The sequence below is a fragment of the Thunnus maccoyii genome, chromosome 22 (assembly GCF_910596095.1).
Source record: "Thunnus maccoyii chromosome 22, fThuMac1.1, whole genome shotgun sequence".
Taxonomy (NCBI): domain Eukaryota; kingdom Metazoa; phylum Chordata; class Actinopteri; order Scombriformes; family Scombridae; genus Thunnus; species Thunnus maccoyii.
Genome location: NC_056554.1, coordinates 17,474,257 through 17,490,259, shown reverse-complemented (window position 1 = coordinate 17,490,259; position 16,003 = coordinate 17,474,257). Strand labels below are relative to the sequence as shown.

The 16,003-nt window shown below is 37.8% G+C and overlaps 1 protein-coding gene and 1 long non-coding RNA gene across 2 annotated transcripts; one reads left to right on the top strand and one right to left on the bottom strand.

The window, feature by feature from the left end:
- Positions 1-316: 316 nt before the first annotated feature.
- On the bottom strand, positions 317-16,003 carry slc12a10.1 (solute carrier family 12 member 10, tandem duplicate 1). Its single transcript, XM_042401233.1, has 27 exons — positions 15,916-16,003; positions 14,899-15,055; positions 13,926-14,072; positions 13,711-13,786; positions 11,913-12,008; positions 11,650-11,789; positions 11,080-11,190; positions 10,834-10,945; positions 9,936-10,066; positions 9,763-9,847; positions 8,475-8,632; positions 8,221-8,328; positions 7,850-7,973; positions 7,538-7,639; positions 6,631-6,786; positions 6,376-6,475; positions 6,073-6,184; positions 5,827-5,961; positions 5,633-5,739; positions 5,048-5,130; positions 4,789-4,857; positions 4,384-4,482; positions 3,952-4,063; positions 3,227-3,313; positions 2,572-2,707; positions 2,370-2,437; positions 317-1,539 (listed from the first exon to the last, which is right to left on the bottom strand). The coding sequence occupies exons 1-27, from the start codon at positions 15,924-15,926 to the stop codon at positions 1,401-1,403; spliced, it is 2,961 nt and encodes a 986-aa protein (XP_042257167.1). The 5' UTR covers positions 15,927-16,003; the 3' UTR covers positions 317-1,400.
- LOC121889351 lies at positions 6,863-13,684 on the top strand. Its single transcript, XR_006093504.1, has 3 exons — positions 6,863-6,957; positions 9,942-10,046; positions 13,600-13,684. It is a non-coding gene; the product is annotated as an uncharacterized LOC121889351 (long non-coding RNA).

Below are 16,003 nucleotides of genomic sequence, written 5' to 3'. Positions count from 1 at the left end.
CAAATATCAAACACTGTACTGTAAAGTACTGTAAGAGCAGAACTCAGAATGAAACATGTTCACTCAAACCCAATGATGACATCACACTCACGTACCACACAGGTTGTAGGTAGCTACCACGGCTGAAAGCTAAAGTCAGTGCTCTAAGTACTTTAAGGTGCAATGCCACCAACAGCCACTAGATGCTGTCTCCAAAAATCCCTGGTTCCAATTGACTCCCAAGCATCAACTTCTCTCTATACATACTAAGTCAATCTTTTTTTTTTTTTTTCAACGAGTCATTATGGCCTCAATCTTTAAATTCAGGCCCTCTTATAAGTGTGCTGGTGGTCATTTTGGAAATTATTGCTTTGTTTACAAGATTTGAAGACTTAGTAGGATTTGGTGTGAGTCCCAGCTCCAAGACTCGCACTGAGTTCGGCTTTTGGAGCTTCTGTTTAAAAAATAAACAGTGATTTTTATGTTCTACTGTCTTTGTAGTGAAGGAGTTACACTAGCAAGACCTTTACAGGATGCTGTCCCGCAATATATTGGTAAGATTAATGTTACTTGATTACGATATCTTCCATATTAGCACATGCTTCACAAGCTTCAGTCCGTGGTAGCGAATTGTGTTTCCAGAGCATGAAAGGCAACACACCACATTCCTTATGTGGAAGGTCGTGGCTCCAAAGGTAAAAGAAGCTACTGACCATAAGCTGCAACTCTGGGCTTCAAACCGGCTCCAATGCAAACCAATGGGTGACGTCACACCTCGCTACGTCCATCTTTATATACAGTTTATGATCTGAGGAAGTGAGTCAAAGTGCAGTATAGGCTAACATTACATATCTAAAACAAAAATGGCACCAGTGTGATGTCAATACTAGGTTTGAGGGACTATGTTTAATTTCATCAGATTTATATATACATACATACACACTCACACCAGCTCTCAGCCAAATTGAACACCCACAGCAGGGAATATCTTTTGGAAAATATGTGTTCATCCCTCCGGTTGACTTCCAGAGACTTGGAGAACATATGCCAAGGACCACTGCAGTTGCACCCACTTACTGGCTGTTGCAAGGCTCGTACCTCTGAGTGACCCAGTCTGCAAAACCACCATGCATCTCTGACTACCTTACCATTTGACTTAAACTCAAAAGCTTTGCGTGTGGGTGCTTCACTTTCCATTGCAGGGTGCAGCAGTGTCCTCGACCTTTCTTCTTTCCCTCTCGCGTAGACTGTCGGTGAGCATCATGAGCTGATCTACAAGTACTCTTATTCTGCATACTTGATAAAGGCCTGATCTTCCTTCATTTTTTTTTTACTTAATTCACTTATTGAGTCTGTGTGTTTTCTCATTTTGTCCCAGGGTAGTGCATTAACTTGCTGTCTCAGAATATCCAAGTGAGGATTCACTGGCAGTAGAAAGTGAGGACATTCTGCTGGTTCCCTCGTATGAGCACCGCAGGGCAGTGGAGGCCACACGTCAGCGTATCCAACCAGGCCATGTACAGAGCACTGGGGCAGTCGCTGCGTGGCACAGGAAGGCTCCTGGAAAAACCAACACATTTACATGAACAAACCAAAATAGCAAAACAATGCTGCTCTTACTTGATCTACGACAAAAATATTACAGTCAAATTAGTTCGTGCTAACATCTTGTACACTTCCCATTTGTGTGACAGCCACAAACAACATCAGATCTAATCTCTCCCGTCTCTCACAGGCAGTGTGATTTGCATATAATTTTGCACCCATGTGGACATTAGCCATTGTATTTTTATCTTGTGATACTGATAGAGATCCCTATTTACTGTACATGTTGGACCTATATTATATCTATGAAAGTGAAAAAGATCAAGACCACTCACAAGTTACATTATAACTGTGTTTAATACAGAGACTGGTGTTGACGGGGTTAAAAAGCAGCCCCACTGTAAAACAATATTCACACTGACATGTCAGAAATATCGCCTAAGTTAAATAATCCTTTTCTCTTGTGATTTACATACTCTGAATTATTTAAATTATCATTATAATATATGGTAAGTCCCTTAGTTGCAATTGTTCTACGGCATACAGTATATGATATTTTAGACAATAGTGTGGTTCCAACTTTGTGGGAACAGAAAAAAAAAGAAAGAAAGAAAAGAACAGACCAAATTTTGAGACAGAAGGTGAATGGGAGAACATGATGGTGTAACTCATCAAAATATCAAAACTGTCAAAAGATACTGAACACCCTAGAAAAATCCAACCTTCTGCAATATCTCATGTGTATTAAATATGCTTAATTTGCAGTAATTCTGATTAAGTTTCCTGTAGCCTTTTCATTTACCTGTCATGTTATAAACTGAACCGATTATGTAAACGGTACTCACACAAGCACGAGAGCAGCGTTCTGTGAATTCCTCCGGATGATTTCATTCAGCCTCACTTTTCTCTCAGCCTGTGAAGGGAAGACATAAAAGTAAGAAAACTGACTTAAAAAAATCACAATTTGTTGGCATAAAGGACAGGAACATACATACAACCTTATACATAGAGACATTTAGTGGACATGCAAAGTTTACATGCACACACCTTAAGTTTGAAGGCTTCAAACTCTTTGTCAGTTATTTTCCACGGGGTGCTTTGTCTCAGTTCCTGAACTGAGACACCTTCCTGTTGTTCATCATATAGTCGGAAGGGGGCGACACTGTCCACAAATCTGCTTAGGCTGAGAGGCAGCAAAAACACAAAGGGCACAGAAGTGAATGTGTTGAGGAAGAGAGACATAAACAGAGATGAAATCTACAGAAATTACAAAAACTACAGGAGTATAGTCTTTGTAGTTTATAAAAGTAAACATTTATGAAGTAATACTTTAATTTTAAATATTTTAAAAATGGGAATTTCACTAAGTTGGCCACTTTTGATGGACCAGTTTCCATAAAATTCCAATGGCTGTCTGTGGAAGGTTAACCCAGTGTGTTTATTTTTGATACATTTTTGTGAATATAGCATCTATTATAATTCTGACAGTAGAATTGTTTGTGTAGAAAAGTTTGAGGGGGTGGATTTGTGTTTGTTCAGAATTAAAGCACTTAAAATTAGGGTTTGTGCAAGGCAGTGAAAATGACTTCCTGTAATCATACTGATCTATTAATCTAGATTGAATCTTTCCTAAATCTTTAAGCATTATTCTTCAATATTCAGTGTGACTTTGAAAGTGAATGCCAAGATTTTCTGGACTTACTTTTTGGGATGTGGACGCTTCTCACTGTCCGTCATGACTATAACGTCATTAAAATCCAGACGGAACCTCTTCAGCAGAGCTATCATCCTAAAAAAAAAAACAATCGTCTCAGTACATCAGTTTCCATACTTATATACTTAGAGAAGATTAGAGTGCACTGACAATGTATCCTGTTATATACTGCAACATAAAAGTGTGTTTTCCACTTAATACTCCAGAATACATCTAACAGATTACTATATGCATGAGGGAATAAGATAAAACTATATGGTTAGAAAAGACAAAATAGTTTAAATGTAGTTCAATATATGTACATAATATGTGTAGATCTAATTCAACTCCAAATTAAATTATAATAATAATAGAGTAAAACTTGATTTATATAGCATTTTTATACACTTTTTTATTTTTGAAGATAGAAGAAGACACTTTAAACACTTTAAACAAGTAAAAATATGAAAATATATTTTAAAAGAAGAGGGAGGTCAAATTATAAATGAATAATGATAATAATCATGCAAAAAGTACGGAGCCCCTGACAGGACATGGGCAAAACTTTTTCTTTTCAAGTATCTGATATGCACAAGGATAGGAACTTCTGGTGATCACCAGAAACTTAAAAGTCAGGTACAGCACGTGCGATAGATTTGTTCCATTTGGAAAATGCTAATGTTGACAATACAATACCAACACTTATTCCAGAGGGTAAAACAGTAGAAACGTACTCATTGCGGCCTTCCTCCATGTTGTGTTCGTCACCTACGATGAAGACCCTGACCTTACTGTGGTGCCAACGTTTCCTCCTGGTGAGCAGGTAAGGCACCAGCAGTGTCAGACCTCAAAAGAGAAGAATAGAAACACCGCAGCTAAGAAAGAGGAGCCAACTCAAGTTTTTGTATCTCAGGAGGGGATGGGTGGAGACTTTCCTTTCTCCAAAATAAAAGAGGACATAACTGACAGTAGACGGTGAAAAAACTCTCCCCAGGAGGAGTTGAGGGAATGATAACACCACCCAAATAAACCCCCCTTGTGTCAGTTGGCCATTATTGTAATAAATTACATTAATTAAAACAATACTGCAATATCTTTTTAAAAACTCATTATAAAACTAGTGTATCGTACTGATTTTGTCAGATCAGACCTGTCGTTGTGCTCACCTCCATCATCAGCTATCCAGTAGACATCAATGGTCTTCTTTCCCTGGTCGTTCTGAAACACTGTCTTGATTTGATCACTGCTGCCACTGATATTGTCAACTGTAATAGAAAAAAATTTGATAAGCAACTTGTTTGAGGAAGTGAGCGAGTGGGAAATAAATATGTTTATTAAGGAAGGAAGCAATAATGTACTCTTAGGTGTTCTGGTATAAGAAAATAATGGACATCAGACACGTCATTGGCTCTTGTAACATTTCAAAACACACAGCCAAGTTTTACAGTTTAAAGTTTTACAGTTAAACATGTGTCCTGTCATCACATTATGCTTTAAATGTTCATCATGGATCTGGTTTATGGGTGTATGTCAAAAACATGCTAATTAAATGTGTATGTGTGTATGCTCACCTGATTCTCTCTCAGGTGACTGCTGGTCGCCATTTTCCACAGAATCATCAGGCTCAAAGCCCTGGTTCACTGGAGGACACACATTACATTCCTTACCAAACATATTTTACTATTGTTATCATTCATATGCTATTGAATAGTTATTTTTATAATGTATATCGTTATTTTCCCCCTTTTTTTGTTTAATGGCATACAAGTATGCCATGTTGTAGGAAAGCACACATGGAAAATTCTAAATTATGAAGTAGGGATTTCTAACCTCCAAACTCAAACTGCTCAGAGATATCCAGCCCATCCATCATCCTCAAGATGCACAAACAGTGGTTGGAGTCAAAAGTATCACTAGAGAGAGGAACAGCAAGAGAATAAGATGAGTTATAAGTTGAGAGGTAAGTTTTAAAGAGAAGGTTCTAGAGAAATGCTTGCTATAGTTACTCTTAACTTACAAGTGCTTTTTTGTATGTCTCTCTCTTGGTCTTAATATTACTTTTTCAACTGGGGAAGCATTATGTAACTTTATGTCACAGCGCTGAGAGTTCAACCCAGTATCATGCCAAAGCGTGCAATACACAGACTTTTCACGCCTAGGCGAGGCAAAACATAACACTGACACGGTATCCTCTAGTAAATCAGTGGGTCTATTACAGGCCTTGGCATGATACTGGGCTGTAGAGTTATGTTATGCAAATATAATTTCAATCTGTGATATGGAAATAGTTCACAGTCACAATTTTACTAAATTTACTCACCCTATTGAAGCAATCTTTCAAGAAAACTTTTCTGCTTTGAGGCTATACTATCCCTTTAAAATACACCACTAACACTGTACTATGACGAAACTTACTATATGGTGTTGATATAATCTTCAATGCTCTCAGGAGAACATTCCCTCCAGTTTGCCTTGAAGCCCAGGACCAGCGTGTTGGGCTTCAGTTTGCCAAGACCAGACGCCTTGAAAAAGATATATATATTTTTTAGCTTTGTGTGATTAAAGTTATAGGTATTTTCTATTTACTTCTCAAATAAAGGTTGTTTTACCTGCAACAAATGTCGAGCTCCAACTCTGAGGCTGTCTGCCGTGAAAGGAGTATAAAATGAGCGCACCTTCCTCTTGTTCATCCACTTCACTAACCCATCGGTAGCATCCTGCGGCCGAGTGTGGCTGTCCTGCTCCTGAAGGAGGCAGAAATTCAAAAATATATAGTTTCTTTAACACAAGGAAAAGTTAAAATTTAAATCGTCAATCTCTTAATGGAGCAAAACTGAATGTTAAAACTGACTGACCGTGATTATGTCTCCACAGATCATGAGACTTATATGCTTGGTGAAGGAGCCAACAAAGTCCACCAGGGCTGGTCGCTGATTTGGAGGCCCAGTCAGGACGAGACACTGGGGTCTGGTAAGAAGACAAGACAGATGACACATCAGAGAACACATTCTTAAAAATCCTCTCAAAACTCTTAAAATAACTGACATTTGGACTCACATGGATAACACACATAACACACTCGCACAAAGATTGACTGACAGGTACAGTCATTTGAGGTCTATTACTGCAATATATAATGGAGATAATTGGTCTCTCACCTAAAGTTCTTGACATGATCCTCCACACCAGACAGAGAGACAGAGTATGACAAAGCCATGTTGTATGTACCGGCCTGGACTGATGATCCCCAGTTTACCTCTGTGGATTTCACACACACACACACACACACACACAAGTGAAACAAGATACAAGAAGAAAAAAAAAATCATGAAATTCGGACTTATTCCAGTCTCTTGTCTAGCCTAATCCGAACACAACTGATTTGCAAGAGGAAAAATCATTTTTGGACTTACTCGGCTTGTTGTAGATGACATATCCAAACAAGAAGAAGATGATACAGAAGGTGATGAGAGCAGCCCACCACTTAAACAGGAACATCAGCACTACCGAGATCACCGCTCCGAACAAAGCTGTCCATTTACTGTAGTAGTGAAATGACGGCCTCCAACCTGAAGGGGGCAGCAGTTAAGAGCAGTTATCTTTAATAACAAACTAGAAGAGTGTACTCAGACTGCAGATCTCCACCAGATGTATACAGTCAAGATGGCGGCAAAGATAACAATAATGAGGATTTATTCATCTTGTATCACGCCTAACTTTAGTGGATCATAACATATTCGGTATGGAATTAATTTTCAGATGCTCCGGTTCAAGATGAGACCAAACTTGTCTATGGATGTCAGTTTTTTAGCCACAACAAAGACCAAAATGTAGGCTTCAAAAGACTAGATAAGCCTCGTTTTTAGCCTAGTTATCTGCCAGAAATGCTTTTTGCTATGTCGTGAGGCATATCGTAAAATGGCAAGGACTGCTAAAAAGGTGAATGTCTAAGCTTTACGATAGGCTCATAAGGAATCTTATTGATATTTATTAGAATTCACAACACGGCCTGCTCTAAGAGGAGTCAGGAGTCAGCAATCAATGGCAGTATAAAACAGAGCATTCAAAGGCGTTATAAAATAGTTTTTTTCAAAAATTGTGAATCACTGCAACCAAGAGAGGTCCTTGAACATTGAGTCATAAATGTGCACAAAAATATTAGGCTGATGGGTTCAATAGTAGCCTATGTGAGAGTAGCTGCAAACAGACACACATGGACACAAATCCCCTCCAGGCTTACGCCGAGCAGAGATAATTAAATATTTTGCCGTTTTGTTTGGGGGACTTGTGTGTTACGTAGTGTGTGAGCTGGTAACTCACCAGGTGAATTGGTGATGGAAGCGTGAAAGCAGCTGAAGTTGATGAGGCTGTAGGAACATAGGAAGAAGTTGGAGATCAAGACAGCGATGGTGTTCACGTCAGCTGTAATGATACAGGAGACAGAAATCAAACACATCACACATCCAGAGCTGAAAAAAGATAATCACAAACTTGTGAAAACATGTTAATCATCATCATAAAAAGAATGAAAAACAATGCCTTATTGCAAAGATATTCTCTCATAAAAACAAATATGTATCCATAAGTGCATTAATTATTTCTAATAGTAAAATAGGGTTATATCACACCCACCAATCATAATGAAGGCCACAGCAATGATGTAGCAGAGTAGATAGGCCCGGAGTGGCTCATCGTTTTTTCCATAACCCTTTGCAAAGAATCCAATGTATGGGTATATGTTGTCTCTGCACAGACACTGGCAGATAAGGTGGAAAATATAATCTTAAGAACACATATACTTTATTACATTTAAACACACTTCAGTCCATTAAATGCTTCATATTGTCCTCTTTCTTTACTTTGTTGAGGTGTTCAGTTATGTGCCTAAAGACTGACATTTGCGAGTTTTTCCTTTATAGAATTGTACATTTTTGTTAATAAAAGTGCAGTTTAGATAGATGTATCAGGCATCTTAACATCGGAGTGTGGCTGGGGTTTCTCACCTGAAAGACTTTAGGGGCAGAGACGAGGAAGCCGAGAGCAGATGACAAGCTGGCCGCAAAGACACCAGCAGTGATAAGATAGGTGAAACCTGAAATTTGGCCCATTACCTAGTTGGAAAAGCCATCATTAGAAATGTTATAATTCATATAACAGTTATGAATACAGGTTTATGAACTCAGGGGGAAAAACTGGCTCATTTGTACCAACCCAGTGTAAGGATTTTTTGAGTAAAAGATGCTAGTTTGAATAGTACCTCAAAGTTTTTGGCCAGACCATATTTACATGTCTGTGTCTGGATGCACTCTGTGAAGTTCCAACCCAGGCCACATCCCAGACCCACACAGCCCTCAGTGATGTTCCCAGTCAGAATGTCAGTTATGTTACCAGAGGCATCACGCACTACACACGCCCCTGGAAGAAAACAAAGGTGCAAATATTATAGTCATGATGTAACATGATATTTCAGACTGCAAGTTCAGCAAAGAGACAACACCTTTTTGACTGATTTCCTAACCTCGTGCTATACCTCTGTATGCAAATTAGTCTACAGATGCATGAAACTTTCTTCAATCAATTACAGTATCAACAGGATTTTTTCACAGGAAGTAAACATTATCAACAGTTAATGTGGTGTGAGCAAGTCTGATTTCCAAAACTTTTTTACAAACTCTGACAACTAAGATGAGATGGCTGCCCCACAGAAAACATTTTAAATTAATGAGTAATGTGTATTTAAAATACTAATTTGTTTGTTTGTTTTGTTTTGTTTTGTTTTTTAGATTTTTTGTTTTAACCTCTTTTTTGTAGTTGGCCCTCTTATCTTGAATGATTCTTTCTTCACGCCAACAACAAAAAAAGTGCTAAGACCAAGATTTCAGGTCTGACAAGACTAAGATCGGAGGTTAATGTGCAATAGGTAGAATTTAGTGGCATCTAACAGAACAGACTTGGCAGAAAGTATGTTTTAATTAGTGTATAATCACTTGAAAATAAGAATCGTGTTTTCATTACTTTAGAATGAGCCCTTTATGTCTACATAGGAAGTGGGTCCTCTTCCATGGAAGCCACCATGTTGCACCACGTTTGCACAGTAGCCCAGAATGGACAAACCATACACTGGCTCTAGAGAGGGCCTTTTGCATTTTTCGTGGCTACTGTAGGTTCTCCTACATGCTTGGGAAGGGGAAGTTGAGGTGAAGGAGATTCCGTTGCAATCTACAACCTCAGCACTAGATGCCACTAAATCCTACACACTGGTCCTTTAAAGGATCATGTGTAAAGTTATGAAATGTTGATGTCACAAAGTCTGCCTCATTACTTCTTTTTCTACCTATTTCAAGCCTGCCAACCCTCTAACACTCATGCAATATGCTGATGACATTGCTCTTTATGTGAATGATAAATCCTTAGGCCCTATACTTACTATCTCTCCTCTCAAACTACATAGAACATCATATACTCCCAACGAGTTCAAATAAATAAACCAATAACCAAATCAGAAGCAAATTAATTTAAAAAAACATGTTTAACAAGTAGCTTACCAACAGTTACAGCAATAACTAGATAACTGATTGTAGTCCAGAAAATGGCCATGAGGGTGCCTTTGGGGATGGCAGTAGCAGGGTCCTGAAAAGGAATTAATATACATCAAGTCAGCATTCATGTAGTTCTCAGCTGTGAAAGAACTTTCTCTCTGCCTTCTTTCTTGTCGTACTTTGAGGTCTCCAGAGATGTTGGCTCCAGACAGGATGCCGATGGCAGAGGGGAAGAAAATGGCAAACATATGGAAAAAGTCGGCATCTGCTCCTCTCCAGTCTGGTTTCAGGTTTGCTATGAAGATCTCACCTGATGATGGACAAAGAAAAAAACATTTGTCCTCTGATAAATTTAAAATATACTAATGATAATACAACCCGTAGAAAGTGACTGAAAAGATTTGAAAGAATGTTTTTTATTTTGTCAATAATTTTGTATTCAGAAAATTAATTTGCTGTGGACAATGAATCAATTAGTTTAGTTAGAGATACATTTTAGGTTCTCTTATAGAAAACCTTTTTTCTTGTTACTTATTGCATGTACATTTGCAGTAATAGCCTTTTTCACATATTACCAAAAATACTCTGATTTTTTAAAGAGTAGATAAGTTTTAACATATTTTGTTTTCGTGCAATAAAACACTTTGGTTTTCTTTAAATCAAATATGCTTCTATTTATAAAAACTGAGACAACAAAAACAGGATTAACCTGTTAACCTGTCCCCTCCATAAGACACTTTAGCTGTGATGGCATTATTTTCAGGGTCACTTATGCTCATGCTGATTTTTTGGTTGTAAAATATAAAGATTTACCTTTCAAATGAAACCAGGGTTATGACTGTGATCGAATGGGTTGAAGAACACTAATCTTGTTATTTTGGGTACATTGTTTTTGGGCACAAAAATAGGAGATGCCTGGTAAGTGGTTAAATGCATTAGATGGTAATCTGATAAACGACCAGATTATCAGCACATTTTCATTTTAATATTCCAAATAAATGTTGATGAACTATTTTTTAATTACACACAGACTACTGTATCAAAGGCAGTTTTTTGTCCTAAGAAGCATAAACTCACTGTGGTATCCAAAGATGCCCTGGGCCTGTTTCTCTAGACTCGGAGGGATCACTGTGCCCACCAAGTAGTTGGAAAATGAGACCATGAGAACTACAAAGAACAAAATCTGGGCCTGAGAGACAGAGACAAATGGGGAAAGGAGAAAAAAAGGAAAAACAAATTATGAAGAGTAAAAGTTAATAAGAGATAAAGAAATGTTTGGGCCAACTCCAGCAAAGGAAATGAAATGTGTCAGGATGTGCTAACCTTGGACTCCCACTCCATCCCGGCCAATGAAATGAACAGAAGTATAGTCACCGTGATCACACCCACAATACGGATATCGTTGACTGCATCGACCATGACGACACCAAACTCCTACATACATCAACCATATAGGAAACCAAACATAGTGCTCAGCTGCATGACATACTGGTGAGGCTAAAAAAATCCTTTGGTTTCAAAATGACTCCTAAAATCTATAATTAGAGAAAGCCAGGAGTCATTCAAATGTAGTTTGAATGTTTTTAAAGTTCACAGTTATATTAATATATGCCTTTACAATGCTGATTTACTTTTTTCAGGTTGTCAAATTCTTCTACACAGTTTATAAAGAAAGAAATCTGCTTTGTTCTGCCCAATTCTACGCAAGTTGAAAATAAATTTCATGATCTGAAATGATAAATCTTCAGAAAACAAAAGCTCAGTGAAGAGATTAAATAATTAAGTGAAAACATGTGTGTTATCAGGGATTCTAGCCTTGTCAAGTATCTATATCCTCAATAATAACGTAAAACAAATGTATTTATTTTAAGAGTGTTAAAGCTTAATAATTACCTGAAGTAGATTACGGACCACCTCTGCAAAGCCAAGAGTGTTGAGGGCACAGGCCAGAGCATTGGCAAAGGAGAACACCATCCCAATTGGCCCACCAATCTCAGGGCCCAGTGAGCGGGAGATCATAAAATAGGCCCCACCTGAAGATTATTAGACACAGAAACAAGGTTGTTATCATATAATGTATGCCACAAAACCACTGATTTCCTTACATTTCCATACCTAGTAAAAGTAATACATTATTGTAGCCATCCATGACTGACCTGAGATCACCCTCCCATTGGTAGCGATGGCAGAGATGGAGAGGGCAGTTACTGAGGTCACCGTCACAGACATCAGGATAATTAGACAGGTCAGCACTGAGAGGAGACAATAAGTTCTTCATTATTTATGTATTTGGCTGTGTTTGACTGTGTGGATTCACATATCTGGTACATTTAGATTGGTTGGTGCTCTGTTGCTTCCCATATAAGGCACTGGCACAGATTTATCTAAAATCTAGAATATAAAGCCATTCTTTGGCTACAGCTGCATTATCCATTTATGTAAATGTATGCATCAAAAATATCTAAATAGCTATGCCTTCCATTCTTAGGACTCATTCTTACAACTCATTCTTGGGTTGTCTTTAAGGTGCCATTTAGATTGTTTCTAGGATGCTGTCTTTTATATGATTTTTTATCAATTTTCATATGGTTGTCACAGAGAAACACAGAGAGAACAAGGACAATGGCAGTATAATGCAGGTTAAATGCATTATGCACTCCACAAAGGAAGTATTTTTTTCAACCCCAAAGGTATCGAAAAAGTTACCTTCAGTATCGAAAGGTACACATTTTTTTGGCATTGGTTTCAACCCAATATCTTTTTTAAAGAATGGTCTTTTTCTTTTTCCTTTCCTCAGTACCTAAAGATAAAGCTCAAAATTTTCTATGTGCACACACTATTCTCATGCAACTTAATGTGTAATGAAAATCTTTAACACTCTTAGATAAGAGTGCGAGAGTAGAGCAAGGGAGCTTTAACTCTCAGAGACCAGCGGGGGCGTATGTGCCCTTGGTCAACATTACTGTCTTTCAGAGGCTGGCGCAGGCTCAGTTTTAAAGCTAGAAGGTACTTGTATCATATGACCTAAGGCTTCCATTGGTACCAACCATGTCATGCTCACTTGTTGAGAAAGGAGCTGAATAACACTCCAAAATTAGGCTTAATTTTGGCTAGGGAAAAACTGGCATGGCCATTATCAAAGGGGTCCCTTGACCTCTTACCTCAAGATATCTGAATGAAAATGGGTTCTATGGTTACCCACAAGTCTCCCCTTTACATTTATGCCCACTTTAAGCTAATTCCATTGTAGTGAGACCATTTATGAAACTTGACCTCACTCTATAAAATGACCTATTGTGACCTAGGGCTTTCAGAGGATGTTTGGCTTTCCTAGGTATATTGACAGTAAGGGGGTTTCTGAGCAATTTCCAGAACAGAACTGCTCGCTATCCAATTGCTGAAAATGCAATTCTTACAGAAATCTCCAAATGTCAAAAGTTTTTGATACCAAATCATAACATGAATTTTTCTATGGTGTTCCTCAATGTCGGGTGTCTTAATTTGGAGGGATTTTTGACAATTTTTTTTTTTTATCAATAACTTAGTGGTCAAAAATGATAAAATCTTTCACCAAATCTGTGTAACACATGGTAACCCAAAAATTGCTGCAACAATTTATGAGACATAATTTAGCATGGGAATGGTCATCATATACTTCCAGCCCTTATACAATCTAAACTTTCAAAATTTCAAACCAAAACACAATGTTCATTACAGATGTATGACTAGAAAAACTCTACACACAGTGCTGAGCTGAATCTCAAATTAATTTTTTAGGTTCCCAGTTTTGAGATGATGTATTTTATGTGACATACATTGTTGATCTTCTATCTCTCCCTAAAGATCCCCTGCCCCTCCTAAAAACACAGTGGTCTATTGTGGATTTCTAAGGGTTAAAGCAACAAAACAGGGATGAAAGGAACCGAATGAGGGATGAATAAAGTGATAACTCACAGATGCCTGCCTGAGAGACGATCCAGGAGAAGCGGAGAAACAGGATGACTCCCCAAATATTCAGCATGCATCGAACCTGTGACAAAAAAATCAATAAAAAAAGATCACTAAGTGATTTTTGTTGTGATGTTTGAAAGATTGTTTTATATGTATATCAGAAAATAAGCAGTGTATGCTGTTGTCTTTGTTTTTCATTCAAATACAACTTCACTTACCATGACTCCAGTCACCCAGCCAAATCTCACAGGACCTTTCTCATTGGGTGGAGCTTGTGATTCTTCATCTCCATTGTCTGTGACTGGTAGAGTGCTAACACCTGAGTCTGTTGTGCTGTTTGTTACCTCCATACCTGCCTCCACCTCCTGAGGAAAATAACACATTTTATACAAAAAAGGGAAACATAGACATTAACTTTTATAATTTTAAACTGCAATGTAAAAATGTACAAATGTCTGATTAATTTAATAGTAAAAACTGTGGAAATTCAGCAGATGTGTTTGTCAGTTTCATTTCATACTAACAGTTTCATAGGGTACAAAATTAATGAACATCAATTAAAAATATTGTTAGCAAACAGAAGACAGAGTTTAAGTTTACAATCATTCCTCATTTTGTTTGGATAAAGTTACAAGTCAGATTTAGGTATATGTATATAAATCATACACATATAATAATACTTCGATATAATAATAATAATAATAATAATAATAATAATAATAATAATAATAATAATAATGTTTAATCCAATTTAGTCCCTACCCCAAATATTGACTACACATATAGTGACTGATCACCATGGGATTTTTTCACTTTTAACAACTAATGACCTTTTACCCTTTATATTAACAGCTATTTTAAGAAACTTACAATCTCAAAGTACCCACTTTTTACAGTGATCTATACCAACTGCTCATTTGCAGCACAAAAGTGTAACATTTGTTACAGATAATTAATAATGTACTCCATAATTATTCAGGGTTAAATAGGCTAGGGTCTACTAAGTTTGGTGATGTAAGGTGCTTTGAAATTGTTGGTGCTAGATTGGATCAGCCAGAGGGATGATTTGCAAACTCTCACAAGATTAACCTTAACCTAACCCTAACCGTACTCACGAGAGTTCGTCCCTCCACCTGATCCATCCTAGCATTTACCCCTTTGAAATGTGGTTCCCAAGCATGAGAAACCTACCTCAAAGGCCCTACGGAGAGTCCCCAGAGAAGGTCGGCTCTTGGCCTGCTTGCGCGGCAGTGTACTGGCATAGTGCTCCAGCTGTGGCACCAGGTCTAATGTGCTGTAGAAGGAAGATCTCCGCAGCCCTGTCTGCGAGTCCCGGCACTCTGATGCACTGTTAGACAGGAGGTCCAAGCAAAAAGGTTTATTTTAAATAAACAGAAAAAATAAGCTCAAATAACACTGAAAAATCTACCATTGTGATGTGACAGATAAAACCTTTTCTCTCGAACTACTGTGCCATCAAATTCAACATGGCATCTGTCAGGGTTAAAGGTGCAATATGTAAGAATCAGAAATTCCTTCTCATTAATGACAACACTGTTAAGTGAGCTGCGGTCAGCATCCTGTTGCTCATGCTCGCATATGTGCTCACATTCCGTCAGTGCGGGCGAGTAGTAGAATGGCCAGGGAAAACCACAATATCACAATATATTTCACATGCTTTGCAGTAATGTTAACTTACCTGTCCAATAGGAAGAAAGCAAGCTCAGGATCGGACGTTAGCAGACTCTGTTTCTAAGCTAACGTTAGCAAGTGTTGTACGCTTTTGGCACTTTAGAGGAATGGGAGACAGGCAAGGCATCTGAGTGTGCATAAACGTCACATCCTTTGGGTTTTCCCGGCGAAACAGTCCCGAGTCCTTCATATAGAAATCAGTCCACAGGCTGTTATAGGCAACCGAGAGTTGGGGAAGGTCTCATTTTATTATTTCTTCACATTCTGTTGGTAATTTTAGATAATTTTTTAATGTTTTAAACTAAAATTCTTACATAATTCTTACATATTGCACCTTTAAGGGGGGCTGTAAAATGTCTATTATGAGGTATTTGTACATTTTAATTGAATCCATGATACATAAAAAACTATGACTGATTCCAAAAGATTAAGTAAAGGATAGATCTGCTTTTTAAATTGGCAAAGTAGGCCATATTTGGAAGAAAAAGTTTTTAGAAAGTGAAAATGGATGCAAACCTTGAATCCATGTCTGAGACAACAATGATTGGAGGAATCTGGAGGCTACCATCTTGTTGTTGGTTGTTGCCGTTAAAATGGTTTGAAG

Bases quoted from the DNA above. Each gene is read 5' to 3' on its own strand.
- slc12a10.1 (XM_042401233.1), bottom strand. The intron at 5,740-5,826 runs GTAAAACAACCT...ATCTTTTTCAAG, and splicing joins GAGCTCGACATTTGTTGCAG to GCGTCTGGTCTTGGCAAACT. The intron at 4,064-4,383 runs GTGAGCACAACG...TTCTCTTTTGAG, and splicing joins CTGGATAGCTGATGATGGAG to GTCTGACACTGCTGGTGCCT.